This window comes from Schistosoma haematobium, chromosome 5 (assembly GCF_000699445.3).
Source record: "Schistosoma haematobium chromosome 5, whole genome shotgun sequence".
Lineage (NCBI taxonomy): Eukaryota > Metazoa > Platyhelminthes > Trematoda > Strigeidida > Schistosomatidae > Schistosoma > Schistosoma haematobium.
Genome location: NC_067200.1, coordinates 7,264,867 through 7,284,428, shown reverse-complemented (window position 1 = coordinate 7,284,428; position 19,562 = coordinate 7,264,867). Strand labels below are relative to the sequence as shown.

At 36.9% G+C, this 19,562-nt stretch overlaps 1 protein-coding gene across 1 annotated transcript in view; it reads right to left on the bottom strand.

Annotated features, from left to right (window-relative positions):
* Positions 1–311: 311 nt before the first annotated feature.
* The window catches only part of MS3_00011118 (uncharacterized protein), a gene marked incomplete at both ends in the record, with an annotated part of 121,065 nt that continues 101,814 nt past the window's right edge, over positions 312–19,562 (bottom strand). Inside the window, 7 exons of the mRNA XM_051219526.1 lie at positions 312–434; positions 1,976–2,302; positions 4,630–4,704; positions 5,160–5,280; positions 8,270–8,490; positions 10,212–10,276; positions 10,327–10,413. Coding sequence (XP_051064800.1) covers positions 312–434; positions 1,976–2,302; positions 4,630–4,704; positions 5,160–5,280; positions 8,270–8,490; positions 10,212–10,276; positions 10,327–10,413 — 1,019 coding nt within the window. The remainder of the gene's footprint in view (positions 435–1,975; positions 2,303–4,629; positions 4,705–5,159; positions 5,281–8,269; positions 8,491–10,211; positions 10,277–10,326; positions 10,414–19,562) is intronic.

Sequence of the window (19,562 nt, the reverse complement as noted above, 5' to 3'; positions counted from 1 at the left end):
CATTAGGATTTCAAACAACAACGATGCAACTGAAATGATAGGAATCAGTGTTTCTACATATCGTGCATTTATAAGAGAATGGTGCGTGAAAATGCAAACAAACTGGGATCCACATAAACCATTTCAATCTTCTTCGGTGGAAATTTCCTCACAATCTAGATTCCTTCCCATGAATCGATGTCAAGATCCAAATGAAACTTCTGATATTCACATTCACTGTTTTATAGCTATACATTTATTGTTCAAAAATGTATATGTACATCCATCCAATATTCGATCGATTATCATAAAATCAAGGAAATTAGACCAATTTATTTTTCTGTCTGATCAAAACCACTTTTGTTAATCACTTCAATCTTTAGTTTTTCATATAACTTACGACGTTTCTCCATAACTTTATCATGTTCTTCCTTATCGATTGAATTACGGTCTCTCTAAAATAAATGGTAGGATAAAATCAGAACTAATTAAGTTAAAGTGGGCTTTTTTGAAGTTTCGCATAATTTGATAGTGACTTGTTTTGTCGTTAGTTGAGTCACAAGTAGTTTGTAACTTCTGAAAAGAAATTATCCGGAATGTCATATTGGATTGAACTCAGGTTTAGCGGCTAGTATAGAACCTTGAAGCAACCATAAATCACCATTTAATTACTTAGATTTGAAGCTTTTACCGCGAAACCTAGTGATCTTACTAAATGGAGGTTCGCGAGTGAACGCTGCTTATAATTTACTAGTCGAGACAGGGACACATAACACTTTCAAGTGTGAAAGTTTTCTTTAGTTGTCCTTTTAAGCACTGGAAGTATATTAACTCTTATTAGCCCGCTCCCCTCTCTGTTTAATCATCGCTATTGGAATAGGATCCCATGCTAAATAATAGTCGCAATGTGATAATCACCAGAGAAAGTATTTATTAATTAAAAAGAATCATACGGTAATTAAATATGCACTGATTCTACAACCTCAATGATGATGTATTCGCTTCAAACCGAGAAGCCACGTACAATAAGAAAAAAAATCAATAATAACAAAAACTTCCGAGAGAATAATTCCAAGATCCAGCCCTTATATTTCAGTGGAACGGTTTTATAAACGGAAGAGAAGAAGCTAATAACCCAAGGAATAAGGGTAATTAGTTTATTATCTATCGCTGAACAGAGTATCTCAGTAGGATGGTCATATACCAATTTTTTCTAACGGAGTCTAAATGTCATTTTGATATAAATACAAATGAAATTCTGAAATGAAACGAAAAACTACTGAATTTATATCATTAATCTAATCAATAAATCCACGACCGACAGTTGAAAAAAGTATTCCACAAAGTATAAATCAAATTAACCTTATCTTCTTTAGATACCTTCTTATTTTTACGTCTTATCAGAATTATAATTACCTTAATTTCAAATGATCAGAAAGGCGAGACTATAATTTATGGACGAACCAGTCAGATATAAGAAAACAGGTCTCGGATTTTGGCGCGAAATTCGTCCACTCATTTGGTTAAATACCGTTTTGACATATCGTGATGAAAACCGTTTATCTAATTCCTAACCCTAACCATCAACTGTAAATCAAAATTCGAATTCCTTATGCAGGTTTATAACTCTCATCTGGTCCTAGTTATTAGATGGACAGTCTTAAGGTCAGTCTACCGTCACTCAAAGGTCGTCCATAAATTATAGTCTTACCATCAAACATTAGATGAACAGTAAAACGATGATCAAAAAATAGAAACGCTAAATTGTTAAAATTCAGTAATTTCATCAACCTAGGAAGTTGATAGTAGTCCTTAGTTATGATAGTGACCACATAAACGTTATTATCCACAATATTCTTAAACAGTTATCAGCATTAAATGAATTTGCGGAGAGTATTTCACAAAAGCCTTTGTAGTATAATTCATGTATCTACTGTATAGATTAAAGATGAAATTTTCAATTAATTTGTTTGGTAAATTATTACAATCAACTTACATTATTAGTATATACAAAACTGTTATCTGTTAAAGTTTGTACATGATCAGAAAATAGCTTTTCACGCTTTTTCTGACGCATTTCGATCAGTAGATCACGTTGTTTTCTTAGAAATGCCTGCTTTTCAACTAATTCATCTTTAGTTGGTCTTAAAGTATTGTCATCTTTTTGCTGATGAATGGTTTCAGAGTTATTGAAATTCAATATGTGATTCCATGATGCTGATGATGATGGTGTCACAGTATCAGAAGTTCGCTTTATTTCATGAGGAATTGTAGAGTTAGTGAGATTTTTTGTAGGTATATCACGAAAAGTATTAGAATCACTCTGAAATAAATACACAGAATATGATATATTGGACAAAATGGGCAATAAAGTATAAAATATAGTCAATGTATCCATCTAACATTAGTGAACAGTTATTAAATGATGCCATCAAAATGTAAAGTATTAGCTCTGATCTGAATGCGAACATGCCAAGATATAACTGACAAGATCAGATTTATTAAAATTGTAAAACTTTAAATTTCATTCTCTGAAGATTCAGTATATATATTCCTTGACATCATGGACAGAGGAACCTCATGTAACCTTCTTCCACGCTATTTTGTATTTGAGAAGATTGGCAATATCATACGGAATACACTGTGAAGTCGTGCAAGAGGAACAGATGAGAGACGAGTTCCAAGTGAAGACCGGCATGAGACAAGGCTGCTTACTCTCGTTTTCTCTCTATCCTCTGGTGGTCGACTGGATTATGATGATCTCTACATCTCAAAAAAAGCATGGAATACGGTGAACATGTTCGATGCAGCTAAACGATCTGGACTTCGTAGATGACCTAGCTCTCCTATTTCACACACACAAACGCTTGATCGAGAAGCTCTGAAAGAGGTGGAGACATATAAGTATCTGGGTAGAATCATTGATAAAGAGAGGATCTGATGCAGATGTGATGAAAAGGATTGACAAAGTGATGGCAGCATTCCTACAGCTCAAAACAACTTTCAGTCAACATCAAAGTCAGAATCTTTAGTATGAACGTCAAGACAGTTCTACTGTACGGAGTCAAAATGTGGAGAACTACTACAACCGTCATCATAAAAGTACATGTATTTATAAACAATTGTCTACGCAACATACACAATGTCCGTTGGACGGATACCATCAGCAATAACCTATTATGGCAGAGAACAAACCAACAGCTGTTACTCCAGTTTTGTACCACAAATGTTCTAGCTGTGCACACATTGAGATTATTTATTTATGGTGCGTTGTAGCCCTATATTCACAGTAAATAATCACATGAGTTTCCCAGATCTGAATAATAATACGGGATAAAATAAGGTATCTTAGGTGTTCTTCCGAAATTCTAAAAAGTAAATAGAGGAAGTGGTAGACATTCTTCGTGAGCAACTGAACATAGTCGAGTTAGTGGAATTATCGTCAGTATTTTGGGGCAAAATTTGTTGAATGCACATAGATTTGCAAATCTTTCTCCATTTTCGTTTCTCTGTCCCAGTTTATGTCGTCCCATAATATCTTCATATCCGGTGTTGTCTATTCCGACTTTGGCATTTAGATCTCCCATTAGAATGGTGAGGGCATTTCTCTATGATTGGTTGCAGCCTCTCATAGAATTGATCTTTCTCGTCGTCCTTGCTATCACTGGTGGGTGCATAACATTGGATAATATTCATTGTGACCCCCCTTCTTTGTTTTGAATAATACTTTGATGATTCTGGATCCGTGAGATTCCCATCCTACAAGTGCATTTCGTGCTACTTTGGACAGCACTAGAGCAACTCCCTGGGTGTGTGGCCTACTGTAATCAAACAAATCATTCATCTATCCAATGTCACAACCCACAAGCTCATATCTGATTTAAATCGACTACTGATAAAAACGCATGACCTATGAAAATTTTGAAAATACATATTTTTAAACATATTTTAAACAACAATACGAAATGCTGAGGAATCCTATACTAGGATGAAACAGTTATCCAATACTTCTTGATTTTCAATAGCACCGCAAACTATAATAATGACTACCTGTGAAATTTGTTAATTGCTATTATCTTACTCTTGAGTAAAAAGATTATTATCAGAATGGGTTTTGTGGAGATTTTTAGAAATTTCACAGGTTGAAATCATGAGTCGATTGAAACTAGACCACCATGGAAAACCTGGAAGCAATGGACGGCCGTTTCGTCCTAGTATGGGACTCCTCAGCAGTGCGCATCTGTTGTGAGATATCAGCTCACTGAAGACAATGGTGTACAGTGGCGCAACTTCGTAAAAAGATTATTATCATACAATTTTCTTCCCTCTATTTCATTGGCACAATTTTTATTTGTTCAGCCATACTGACGTGGTCACTATTAAAATTGTCTGTGTTGAAAATCAACCAATGTTGTTGGATTTATCATCTTAAAAGTGAGTTTCTTAATTTGAGCATATTATTACTTACTGTAAAACTGTTTAATATTTTGATAAATAGATTCCTAAGGGCCAGGAGAGTCAAAAATGCGTAAATGTTCAGAAAACGGTATATATATATATATATATATATATATATATATATATATATATATATATATATATATATATATATGAGAGGAAAACAGAATTTGCACATAATTAAAAGCTTGCCTCTATTAATAATTGTCCATCGTTCTGATTATGTTGATTTTTACAAAGTTCACTTTGAATTGTTTCTTTAATTGTCTAGAAAGTTGATTTAAAGAAAAGAATAAGAAGAAGAATACAAACAAAACGTACAATAATAAAATAATAATGTATTTGTGATCAATTAATGAATAGAAATTTGAATTATTGATGTTTCGTGACTTATTGCAAGTCACCTCTTCAGAGAAGAAAAACAAACAACCGGATTGAATTAATACAAGTTCAAACAATAAAGAAGAACAAGCAGTATATTCTATTTAAACTAATATTAATTTAATGTGGTTATTTATATTTATTCTCTGAAGAATTGGCCTACACTAAGTCACGAAATGTTAGAAATACAAATTTCTTAGTTATCACGAATACATCATTATTTTATAACTAACATTCTACCCAATGTTTAGTTTACTTGTAAATATCAAGATTTAACTCTTGGTATTGATCTCCTACACACACACACACACACACACACACACAGATTTCGGTCAAATTACCTTCATCATTCCATTTTTCTGTTGAGATTTTTCTAACAACATATCAGTTAGTTCATTTTTATTTATTTCAGTAGAATTATTAACCAAGGAATCATGATTATTGTTGTTTGAATACATTTGTCTATAAAGAAAGTTAGTTTTAAAAATAAGAACCGATAGAATTTATTAATCAATAATGGGCAATTATAATTATTGGATAAAAACTGAATATGAATTGTAATAAGTGTGCATATAGTTTCAGCAATTACTCGTAACAACGGAATTATTGATGATCAATACTATAAAACGATCATTTATTCAAAACGGCAAGATAGCTTAGATAGGTTCGTTTTTTTACAGATATGTTATACATGAAAAGTGTTCATTATCGATTAGAACAAAATAAAGAACAGATGAAAATCAGAGAGAATTAAACAACTATTATACCGTATATAGTCTGGCCTGCCCATGAACTAATAGTATGGTTCATAGTCAAGTATAAAAATCTTGATAAACTACCTAAAACTCATGGATTTAATTTCATGTGACATACTGTGCTACAGAAATGATAAGGATTGTTAATTTCATATGACAGATTTTTTTCAGAGCTCCCTAAATATAAATGGTTCTTTCAATGGTTAAGATCATGAGTCATTTGAAGCTAGACCACCATAGGAAACCTGGAAGCACTGGACGGCCGTTTCGTCCTATTGTGGGACTCCTCAGCAGTGCGCATTCGCCCCCTGAGAGATTCGAACCCAGGACCTACTGATTTCACATGCGATCACTTGACCACTAGACCACTGAGTCGGCATCCAACGGTGTTAACGTCTAACTACAACTAATCCACGAAATCGAGCGACACACCCACCATTGTCTTCAGTGAGTTACTATCTCCAATTGTTATCCGTCTCCCATCTATTATCAACGTAAATTCTTGTACAAATATGCGTTGGTTCAAGTCGACATACCAAATTAGTGTGAAAAGATGAAATTAGCAGGATCGAATAGTAAATGAATCGAAGTTTATCAGAATTATGTGATCATATGTTTGCGTAATACATTTCGAACAATCTGGTCACACATATACTTGTCAAGGCATTTTTATATGAAAATTAATAAAGGTCAATTAAATAAAATATTAAAGATTCCCATTGTGAAAATTAGAATAACACATATAAGCGAACAATTGTTTTCAATTAGATCGTCATCAGGCTTTACTCTAATATACATGAATATTTATACGAAAATGTTAAACCAATCAAGGCAATATGGGTCAATAATCACAATGAAATAGAATAAGTCACTACACATAATAGGTAAAAGTACAATTTTATAGTAGTAGGAAGACAGGTGAACTGATAATAGTGAGAATAATCAAAATACAATAACAAGACTCTTATCAATAGTTAAACGTTGGAAATAGAAGGTCAAACAAACATGGGTAAATAGACTAGGAATAGTCATCACAAAACATTAAAATCATTACGTAATAAGATGTGTGTAAATAATTAGATAGTGAAGAATACAAAGAGGCGGAAAATTACAAACAAATAATGGATGTGGAAATAAGGTTAACAATAACACAGATAGAATAAAATAAATGATGATGATAATAATAATAGTTAAGTTATAACTGGCCATGGAAGGGATAGGGGGGTCACGTATTTCTTCTGTACACATAAATTGGGGTTATATGTACGAATTCCAATGGCTTCAGCTATATGTAGGAGGCGGGAACGAACTCCGTCAGGAAATGATGGAGGTATACGATAGATAACTCGAAATGATTTCGATTTATCTACAGCATGACCGCTATCAATGAGATGTGCCAATATAGAACTGCGAATAGATTTTATCTGGCCCTTTATGTACCAAGTTGGTAGATGTTCACTCATTCGTTGGTTAAGTTGCCTGGTAGTACGCCCTATATAGCTATCTCCACAGGAGCAGCTGAATTTGTAAGTGCACATAGAAGAGGCCAACTCAGGTAACTTATCCTTCGTTTGAGTAGACATCGCTGGTCAACAAGAGAAGGTCAACGCAAGATTGGCTGCGTAGAATGTCCTGGTGATTACTTTGGTTTCTATTATCAGTTCACCTGTCTTCCTACTATTATAAAATTGTACTTTTACCTATTATGTGTAGTGACTTATTCTATTTCATTGTGATTATTGACCCATATTGCCTTGATTGGTTTAACATTTTCGTATAAATATTCATGTATATTAGAGTAAAGCCTGATGACGATCTAATTGAAAACAATTGTTCGCTTATATGTGTTGTTCTAATTAAATAAAAGTTCAAGTCAAATAACAAAAGGGGGGGAGAAAGAATAAGAAATTGTCGCGTTATCCTAAGCCATAAAATGACTTAAGGATTAACAAGGTAAATTCAAGGTTACGACAAATTGTTTTTGTACACATAAGGGGGGTATAAATTTACGAATAGTCAAGGCTTCAATAAACTTAAGAATTCGTCCTTGACAATTTCTATACAACGTCCTAAAAGCTGTGCTAATGTCAGTTTTGTGCCCCGTTTCAATTATATGTTTCGCTATCGATGAACCTGGTTTTCTAACTCACACATTGATCGGATCATTTGACATACATTGATTTTGAAGCCAACTAGGCACATGTTCATTGAACCTTGATTGCAGTGTTCGATTAGTCCTCCCTATGTCCTTGAAGGCTTTTGTATAATACTATAAATGCTGAATTGATATCAACCTTATGACCAGTCTCAATCAAATGTTTCACAATGGATGATGATGTCTGCCTATACTGTGATCTTATTTGACCGTCGGAATTCAATTGTTTATACAGCCTATTTGGTATGTGTTCTTTGTTATGACTTACCTTTAATCTGTCTAGTTGACCTTTTAATTTTCATATATAAATGTTCTTAACAAGTACATAATGTGTGATCAGATTGATTTGGAAATGTATTACGCAATCATATCACCACATAATTCTGATAAACTTCGACTTCTTCGTCTTGCATTATGGGAATTTATCAAAGGGACTAATTATCTTAAATGAATCTAAATAAATTTAGCAGCAATGTTAATAAGAAAGATCATGATACATATTATCTTCAGATAAAAGAAATTATTTAAAATGTATACATACATGAATTGATTACCATACTTCTGTTGAATATAATGTAATGCTTCTAATTGTAAATCAACATTTACCAAAGTCATTAATTGATAAAATAATTCAAAATTCCATAATGCAATTATATAAGAGATTGAACTAAAAGAAGGATCATCTTCAGTTATTTTATAAGTTGTATACATTTCCTGAATTTGATTGTAATCAATTGATGAGCTATTTAATAGACTTTTCATCTAAAGAATAAGGAAAGATTTAAACAAAATGATGTCTAATATTGATATAATGGTATAGCTCAACTGTGAACTGGTAGCTTATTTGTTAAAGCGTACAGATTTCAGCTGCTACGTTGCAGGTTCGAATCTCAATCCATCTAGCTTGGTTACGGCAACCAGGTAGATTTGCTAGACCCCACATCTAGAGTGAGTGGCCCGAAGCCAAATATTACAACTGTTATGCAATTTCAATGCAAAACTTAGTACATATACTGCTAAATACACACAAGACTTCTACTACCCTAGATTATTACGTAACCTCGGCAACAACAATGCTTTATTATTTATAGTAGCCACAAAAATTACTACTTATACATTTATAGATACGGAAGTTAGCTTGTGTTCATTAACAAATAATCAGATTTGCGATGAAGAAACAATTTGTTTCACAATGGTTTTTGTTCTCAAAACATTTTTATAAGGAAATATAACTAAAGGAAATTCATGTATCCATTAGGTCAAGTTTTTACTTCTAAGGTTTTTATTTACATATGCCAGAAACAAAACGACTAGGAAAATGGTGTAATTTTCCAAACATAATTATGAAAGGTAAATAACTTTTATTTTGAAATTAATGAACTCAATATGCTACAGATTCCTATTAGGGCGCCAGGAAGTTCATATCAACACTGGTCAGTACTAAGCAGATGGCGATTATAAAAAATGAAATTCTAAAAACTGCTTTCGACTTGTGCAAGACCAGACTAGAATTATATTAGTAAAAAAAATACTCCACTGATAGAAACAATCTCGATTTTTTCCGAATTTTTTCTGCAAACGAGAGGTGAAAATGAATGTGTGATTTACCTCTTAACCTGTTCTAACGCTAAGAACCAAAGCAGTTGAATACACAGATTAATTCATTTATTTTGGACGTACTATAGGACCTGATGAGTTAGTAGTTCGGAAAATCTAAGCACAAATACAAAAAAACGTTTTTGATTTGCAAATCTGATGTGCCTGTGACGTCGAATAAGCATTCGTTTACCTATCAAAGGATAGGTATATTTTAAAACAGTTCGCTTTTTATTGCCTCTTTTGAAAATGGATGAAATCTGAAGGTTATTGCTATACGACCATAGAGGTTTTTAAAGTATTTGTCACGAATGATAGAGCAGTCAAGCGAATAATTCTAAACGCACCGTGTTTGGAGAAAAGTCAGAAGCAACCAAACCACCGAACAGGTTATTAAATCATTGATTGTTGGTCTGAGTCATTTTGCAAGGTACAAGCTACTATGTTGCGGCCAGTGCCATAATCGTGATCAATAGTTGAAGACTGGTGAAATAATTCGAGATCAGCTGCAGTAGAGCAGATGTATTCATTTTTCATAGTTCACAAGGTCGGTTTCGAAACCCTTATACTTCTAATGTCGCAAACTGATTATCTTTTAAAATTATTTCCTCTACATGAAATCTCTAATTCAACAACACTGCTATCCACTTTCGTATTGCCGATAGTGTGGTAACTTGGCCTGAGTCAACTTTGAACCAGATCTCATATTTCCTATAGCCAGTTGTGGTTTATCTAGCCTCTTGTGATGTATATCCAACTATAACATACATTTGAAAGAGACAAAAACTAGTGTTAGTCAATAACTATGTATCCATAACGAGTTCATTAAATGAAAATCTATCTAAGAAAGGATTGTGAAATAAAGAATATTGTCTATTTCTACTTACCATTTCTGAAAACTCTTTGTGTGTTGCATAATGTTCAGAATGAATTTCTTTTTCACATGTGAATACTGTTATTATTATAATGTTAAAAGCGTATTTGATCAAGTTTTATAATTACTAGAACAATGAGCATCCATGAATGATTCAATATGAGCTGAAACCATAGGACCGCTAAAAAAATTTTCCAATTCCTTAGTATCCATTCCTTTACAGTTTAATTAGATGATGGGTAAATGCAAAGAAACCTATGGATATTTAAGACAGAAATTAGTTTTGTTATGAAATCAAAACATCAGTTTGATGAGCTATGTCACTTCAAAATGAGATATAGAGTCGCTGAGAAAATTTATGAATGTCTGAATACCAATCATGCAAATAAGAAATACACATGGAACTTGATTCCGTAATACGACAATATTTTGTAACTCTAAATAATTATATAGTTGATATTGATACGTCTACACTTCCTGACAGGGTACTAAAGATCAGAGAGATTCGTCGTTCTTCACTTTTGATTTTCAAGAACGATCACAGTTCCTAGGCAAAGTCTGATACGAACAGCCTAATACGTCATTCGCTGTAACTATCAAACCCACAGTCCAATCAAGTCTTTGGTGCTTTATCCTAAAGAATAGTTATAATGATTAAAAATTATCATATCACTAGATACTTCATCAATTAATGTGATGAAAGAGGAATATACTAGTTAACACTACTGTTTGCGAGTCCAGCAGTTGGTGAAACTTATGCTGATTGAAGAGCATATGTTGCCGTACAAAAAATTAACAGTAGACGTTATTGACCTACCATGTAGTGTAATGATAAACCAAATTTCAGAAAATTGTGATTTCGGTTAAGCTTGTTAGGAAGTTGACGTTATTACTTTAGGAAAAGCATAAACAACGCTTTAGGAATGAAAAGTTGTGTACATGGACCAAAACAGTATATAAGTAACACAACTTTCTGCGAGTCGAAATCCTCAAATAAGGACTAAGAAGACGAGTTTAAACATGATAAAGATACCCTCAAACACGAGATAAGCATTCTACAGAGAAATAGAGCCGGATATCATTCGTAGGTCATACAAGATAAATTCAAGTAAACTGATAGACAGAGCTAAAACGTCTTCAAAGTCACCGGATAACTTCAAAACCGGAATGCGGATTACGACTGGGAAATAAACAAAATTGGGTCACCAGATATCCTAGTCTGAGTAGTCTTACGCGATATAGTTGAACATCGTTACACAATTAGAAGTTCGACAACGCGTCACCCAGTAACAACAACCATAAATCGTGCCCACCTACTGAAATCTAGAGTCGAAAGTGCACAGGATCAAAACCTTTTTAAACACTATTAATTATATTTCAAACCTCCACGCTTCTGTCGTTTGATTTCACTTGGTGGACACGATTCATATTAGGTGTTACTGGTTAAAGCGTTGTTAAACTCCAAATACCTGTGGCATCTTCATTGGTGAGCCGATATGATCTGGTACACCAACTTGCAAACTGTGAGTCTGTTCTTTTTTGGAATTTCATATATCATTGCTTTATTTTAACTTTTATATATTATGATATTTCTTTTTTCGTGTTTTTGGACATTTTTGCTTCCTCCTCCATTATTGTACTTCATATTTAGTCATGACGGAACAAACACCTAAGGTATTTAAGTTAGAGACTGTGACTCCACCTTCATTTCAACTAATGCCCTTTTGGCCAGAAAACATCGAAGCCTGGTTCTGCTACGCAGCAGCTGACTTCTACGAGCACGGTGTGAACGACGCACGTGCACAATTCCTTGCAGTAGCCAAGGCACTACCGCGCGAATTTAACAGGTACGTCACACCTAGTATGTTTACTAGTGATGTCCCGGAACCTTACGAAACTCCTAAACAATCTATTCCTAAATGCGGAGACCTAACCGATCGACAAAGGTTAGACCAACTCCTTAATAATATCGATCTGCAACACGGTTCAGCGACAGACATGTTGCAGAGAATGAGAGAGGTGATTGGCCAAAGAACTTCCGATGATGGCCTATTCAGACAACTTTTCTTGTCTAAACTTCCTCAACAAGTGCAAGCTGTTCTGGTCTCGTTTCGAAACAACGCCATAGACGAGCTAGCTGCATCTGCTGACCGCATTTTAGAGATCACCAAATCTTCTAACTCCGAGGTTTTTCAGTCAAAGAAAAACCTCAAACGACCTAGAATGACATTACGGAACTATGTCATTCGCTGACACGTTATCTTCGATTTCGTAATGGCCGTAAACGGTCACGCACTTCACGTAGGCGATCTGTCTCTAGACCACGAGAGACTGGTAACCCCGACTGGTGCTGGCATCATAACCAGTACGGAAAATCTTCAAAAAATCACAGAAGACACTGCAATTTTCTGAACTCCAAACCGACCGACACGAAAAATGTTTCGGGAAACCTCCAAGCCGGCAAACATAGCCGTCTGTTATACGTCACAGGTGTGATAACGAAAGTTCGCTATCTCGTCGATACTGGCGCAGAAGTTAGCGTTCTTCCAGCGAATTCTAACGACCGGCCTCGCGAATCTGTTTTAAACTTACATGCGGCAAACGGAAAGCCTACCGCTACTTATGGTAAAGGTACGTTTATCTTAACGTGGGTTTACTCAAACCCATTCACTGGATTTTTGTTGTTGCAGATGTTTCTATGCCAATCATTGGTACAGACCTCCTACAACATCACAATCGAATCATAAATACGCGCAAACAGAGGCTAGTAGACGGACACACCAATTTGCCTGTTTGCGCAACTTCTTTCTCCGGTTGCAAATTATCTTCTGTCACACTTAGGCACACGATAGACTCATTCTATCAACCATTACTCGATAAGTATTCTGGGATATACCAATCCGCAACCGAAATTGCCGTGTGTAACTAGCATCGTTACACATCACATCATGACTACAGGACCACCTGTACTCTCGAAAGCACGACGACTAGCCCCGAAAAGCTAAGGTTGGCGAAAAATGAGTTCGACTACATGATAGACTTACGAATCGTACGACCGTCAAATAGCCCATATGCATCTCCGTTGCACATGGTCCCTATAAAGGACAGCAGCGATTGGCGTCCGACTGGTGACTATCGGCGATTGAATGCGAAAACCAATCTCGATCGTTACCCGTTGCCCCACATTCACGATTTGACAGCTACTTTGAAAGGTACAACTGTCTTTTCGAAAATCGACTTGGTTAAAGCGTATAACCAAATCCCCATGGCTACAGACGACATACCGAAAACCACCATCATTACTCCCTTTGGACTCTATGAATTTTTGCGAATGCCTTCGGTCTAAGAAACGCTGCTCAAACATTCCAAAGATTCATAGACGACGTTTTCGAGGTCTCAACTTCGTACATGCGTATGTTGACGACTGCCTAATAGCAAGTCCGGACAGAGAATCGCATCTCAAGCATCTGGATCTTGTTTTCGAACGACTACAAAAACATGGCATTACTGTAAACGTTCAGAAATGCCAAATCGGAACTGACTCATTAGACTTCCTAGGACACACTATAGATGCTCAAGGAATTCGACCCCTTTGAACCAAAGTGGCGGCCACTATGGATTACCCAGAACCGACCACGATCAAGCAGTTATGAACGTTTAATGGCCTTGTAAGTTATAGCAGAACGGTTTTACTGGCCTGGCATCAATAAAAATGTGAGAGAGTGGGCACGCTACTGCTATAAGCTTGATGGTTGCACGAACAACTGGATGAGAAAGTTTGTTCAACTTATTGAGAACGTTGCGTCGATAATGTTTCAGCACGATTGGGCGATCTCTACCTGTAGATGTGTCACAAAGTAAGGTTTCCTTACCTGTTCCCATCTGTTTGATGCGTAGTTTGAGGGTTGTAGACGATAACTCGTGCCGAAGATCAGTGTCTTCTTTTTGAAGCTGGGCGAGTTTCAGAAGGTCGTTAAACGTTCATAACTGCTTGATCGTGGTCGGTTCTGGGTAATCCATAATGGCCGCCACTTTGGTTCAAAGGGGTCGAATTCCTTGAGCATCTATAGTGTGTCCTAGGAAGTCTAATGAGTCAGTTCCGATTTGGCATTTCTGAACGTTTACAGTAATGCCATGTTTTTGTAGTCGTTCGAAAACAAGATCCAGATGCTTGAGATGCGATTCTCTGTCCGGACTTGCTATTAGGCAGTCGTCAACATACGCATGTACGAAGTTGAGACCTCGAAAAACGTCGTCTATGAATCTTTGGAATGTTTGAGCAGCGTTTCTTAGACCGAAGGCATTCGCAAAAATTCATAGAGTCCAAAGGGAGTAATGATGGTGGTTTTCGGTATGTCGTCTGTAGCCATGGGGATTTGGTTATACGCTTTAACCAAGTCGATTTTCGAAAAGACAGTTGTACCTTTCAAAGTAGCTGTCAAATCGTGAATGTGGGGCAACGGGTAACGATCGAGATTGGTTTTCGCATTCAATCGCCGATAGTCACCAGTCGGACGCCAATCGCTGCTGTCCTTTATAGGGACCATGTGCAACGGAGATGCATATGGGCTATTTGACGGTCGTACGATTCGTAAGTCTATCATGTAGTCGAACTCATTTTTCGCCAACCTTAGCTTTTCGGGGGCTAGTCGTCGTGCTTTCGAGAGTACAGGTGGTCCTGTAGTCATGATGTGATGTGTAACGATGCTAGTTACACACGGCAATTTCGGTTGCGGATTGGTATATCCCAGAATACTTATCGAGTAATGGTTGATAGAATGAGTCTATCGTGTGCCTAAGTGTGACAGAAGATAATTTGCAACCGGAGAAAGAAGTTGCGCAAACAGGCAAATTGGTGTGTCCGTCTACTAGCCTCTGTTTGCGCGTATTTATGATTCGATTGTGATGTTGTAGGAGGTCTGTACCAATGATTGGCATAGAAACATCTGCAACAACAAAATCCAGTGAATGGGTTTGAGTAAACCCACGTTAAGATAAACGTACCTTTTACCATAAGTAGCGGTAGGCTTTCCGTTTGCCGCATGTAAGTTTAAAACAGATTCGCGAGGCCGGTCGTTAGAATTCGCTGGAAGAACGCTAACTTCTGCGCCAGTATCGACGAGATAGCGAACTTTCGTTATCACACCTGTGACGTATAACAGACGGCTATGTTTGCCGGCTTGGAGGTTTCCCGAAACATTTTTCGTGTCGGTCGGTTTGGAGTTCAGAAAATTGCAATGTCTTCTGTGATTTTTTGAAGATTTTCCGTACTGGTTATGATGCCAGCACCAGTCGGGGTTACCAGTCTCTCGTGGTCTAGAGACAGATCGCCTACGTGAAGTGCGTGACCGTTTACGGCCATTACGAAATCGAAGATAACGTGTCAGCGAATGACATAGTTCCGTAATGTCATTCTAGGTCGTTTGAGGTTTTTCTTTGACTGAAAAACCTCGGAGTTAGAAGATTTGGTGATCTCTAAAATGCGGTCAGCAGATGCAGCTAGCTCGTCTATGGCGTTGTTTCGAAACGAGACCAGAACAGCTTGCACTTGTTGAGGAAGTTTAGACAAGAAAAGTTGTCTGAATAGGCCATCATCGGAAGTTCTTTGGCCAATCACCTCTCTCATTCTCTGCAACATGTCTGTCGCTGAACCGTGTTGCAGATCGATATTATTAAGGAGTTGGTCTAACCTTTGTCGATCGGTTAGGTCTCCGCATTTAGGAATAGATTGTTTAGGAGTTTCGTAAGGTTCCGGGACATCACTAGTAAACATACTAGGTGTGACGTACCTGTTAAATTCGCGCGGTAGTGCCTTGGCTACTGCAAGGAATTGTGCACGTGCGTCGTTCACACCGTGCTCGTAGAAGTCAGCTGCTGCGTAGCAGAACCAGGCTTCGATGTTTTCTAGCCAAAAGGGCATTAGTTGAAATGAAGGTGGAGTCACAGTCTCTAACTTAAATACCTTAGGTGTTTGTTCCGTCATGACTAAATATGAAGTACAATAATGGAGGAGGAAGCAAAAATGTCCAAAAACACGAAAAAAGAAATATCATAATATATAAAAGTTAAAATAAAGCAATGATATATGAAATTCCAAAAAAGAACAGACTCACAGTTTGCAAGTTGGTGTACCAGATCATATCGGCTCACCAATGAAGATGCCACAGGTATTTGGAGTTTAACAACGCTTTAACCAGTAACACCTAATATGAATCGTGTCCACCAAGTGAAATCAAACGACAGAAGTGAGGAGATTCGAAGATATATTTGATAGGCTATCAATATATCATGGATCGACTGATATTATCTGGTTAGCGATTGCATGGGTTGTTGAGTACAGCCTTTTCTACTCGTTATGTGGTGCGGATGGATAACTCAGTGCCATCAGCTCAATTTGTCCATTAGGACTAATGTGGTCAACATCCAATATTGAAAGGTTACAAATCCATTTAATTAGGGTATTTATTTACCTCTACATAGTGAACGAGAACAAATTAAACTTGAGTTTTACTTGAAGAGTGTAGAAACGTCGAGACAGAATAACGCAAGTGCTTAGTTGCAGACCAGCCGTTGATTGTTTAATGCCTATCCGCAAGTGACTCTAGTGAATGAAGACCGTTTCACAACAAGTGTCTGGGAAATCTAAACAAAAACAGGATATCTAGATATAGTCTTTTTAATACAGAACAGCAAGACTTGTAACTAAACTTCTTGAGATGATCACTGGATTTAGTCAGTCATTCAATACACCGAGTTGTGAGTTATTAGCTAGTATTTTCTTACATGTCAATGATTGTTTACTAGCTGTATATAGTTCTTCACGATGTCATTAACAGATAAGAATAAGGGCGGTGACAACGATGGGGTAGCAATTGTGATGTACACTCAACAAGCCGCCACATCGTGTGGTCGGTAGTGAAACTATTCCCACAGTCATTCAGTTCAAGTAATGTAGAACTTGGTAAAGACATTTATTAGCTCAAGATACTATACCAGATTAAAAATACGAAGTGAAAATGAAAGATTTGGATAATTTAATGACAACAATGGTCGGGAGGGCTGGCATTGCAGAACTTGATCCAGAATAATGAAGCAGCAGGCCACGTATGAAGTCACACTGCGATTTAAGGCAATGGAGAAGAGAGTTTGTGAATGTATCTGAGCTATTCCAAGCAAAATAACTCAAAAACAAATACTCTTATCGTGGCCATGAAGCTCTACAGCTCCACTGATGAGTTGTTCGGACATAAGAAGGCAAATGGATAGTGCTTTTTTGTAACCCAATTGCTGTCAAACCGCCGTCGAAAACCTGGAAGCACAAGACGGTCATTTCGCCCTATTGTGAAGCTTTTCAGCAGTACGCATCCGCAAGTCCACTCGTGGGGTTCGAACCCAGGGCCTTCAGTCTCGCTCGAGAACGCTTAACATCTACACTGTTGGATACCGGCTCAGTGGTACAGTTTTCGTCAAGAGACTTAAACAACTCTTTCCAAATGACCTTTTGTAAAATCTCAACAACCACGTTGATTATGCTTACTAGTCACTAGTTCTCAGGTTTATGTTTTATACCCCTTTCGAAGATAAGGCTTATGAAGTCATTCTTCAATCCTTTCGATAGTCGACTCGAATTCTAGGATTATTTCAACCATATGGAAGTAGTTTTAACTCAACTGTCGAACTAGTGTTCGCAAAACTAACCTCAGATATTTCGGGGACATAGAAGAGACCTGTAGTGGTCAATAAATCCCCAAAATCAATAGGTTTGTACGTTCTCATTACATGACGCTGACTGCACCAGTTTTAATCGACTCACTTAGCTAAAGGCGCTCAATCACGCATCAGAACCAGAACACGCGTGGAAACGCTATGATAAACCTCTCCTGCAACCGCTAGCCAGTTAAGATTAGTCGATTTTCGTTATATTCAAATGGTTCAAAATATTTTGAATGAAATAGAAAAAGCTTTCACTTAACAGGCTTCCGTGTCTAGCAGCAGTGGATCACCATTGCCTTCAGGAAGGGACCCAGGTATAATATCAATAATAGAGAAAAAAAGAAATAGCTAAATCATAATAAGATGTTATCCTTTGCCCATAAAAATAGGTCAAGTTGCCTCTTAAATGACTCTTGGGAAGTCTCTTGGAATAGCTCACCGGGCAAAGAATTCCAGCATTTGACAAATCTTAAGGAGTAGAAGTTGTGTCTACAGTCCGTTCTGCTGTATCGTGTCTCCGGTCTCTGGGTTTTACCCCTTTTGGTTTGTGTTTGAGCTTAACTTAAGTAAATGTTTAAGGTAATGTGCAGAGGTGTTAAGGATACTGCAAGCCATTAGGTACGTCGTATAATAACAGTCTATGGGTTAAATTAGAGCTTATAATAAGAACGACGTGAATATAAACAGTTTAGTTGCATAACAATTACACGATGAAAATATACTCATAGTATTGGTCCATAAATGGATCCCAAAAATTACCATTCATTATTCTTATCGGGATATAACAGTGAAGAAATACTATGTACCCGTACTCTAAATGAGGACAAATGAAACTGTCGAAGATTATGTGGATAGTTATTCCTTCAAAATGGCCGAAAATGCGCTTCAATTTCACCAGTGCAAGGTTTGCTCGAAAAGCATTTTTGTCACAGTTAGCTAAAGACTTCAAATCGTATGGTTTCAGCACTCCTAGATCTCTTTCAACTTAGGATATCTCTACAGGGGCGTTACCTAAGTTGTAGTTGTAATCTGTAACATGTCATAGATGGACTACCTTACACTTTGAAGTGTTAAAATAGAAGGAAACATGAGAAACTTGTATGATACAATCAAGAAGCTCGCTGGAACGACCAGTGAAAAGCAAGGAAGACAACGTTATCACCTATACTGAAGAACAACGAAACAGGTGGGTAGAACATTTCAAAGAACTCGTGAATCGACCAGCTCCACTGAACTCATCGAACACTAAAGTAGCACCCACAGACCTCCTAATGGGTGTTTGCCCACCGACAATTGAAGAGACCAGTATGGCCATCAGACAAATCAAGAGTGGCAAAGCAGCAGGACCAGACAACATTCCAGCAGAGGCACAGAAATCAGATACATCAGGTGCATCACTTTTCTCCCAATACCAGGAAAAGTCTTCAACAAGGTATTGTTAAACAGGATGAAGGACTCTGTAGACGCCCAACTTCGAGACCAACAGGCTGGATTCCGCAAGGATCGATCGTGTACAGACCGAATCGCAACTCTACGGATCATTGTGGAACAATCAATTGAATTGAGTTCATCACTCTAAATCAACTTCATTGACTACGAAAAGGCATTTGATAGTGTGGATAGAACAACATTATGGAAGCTTCACCGACAC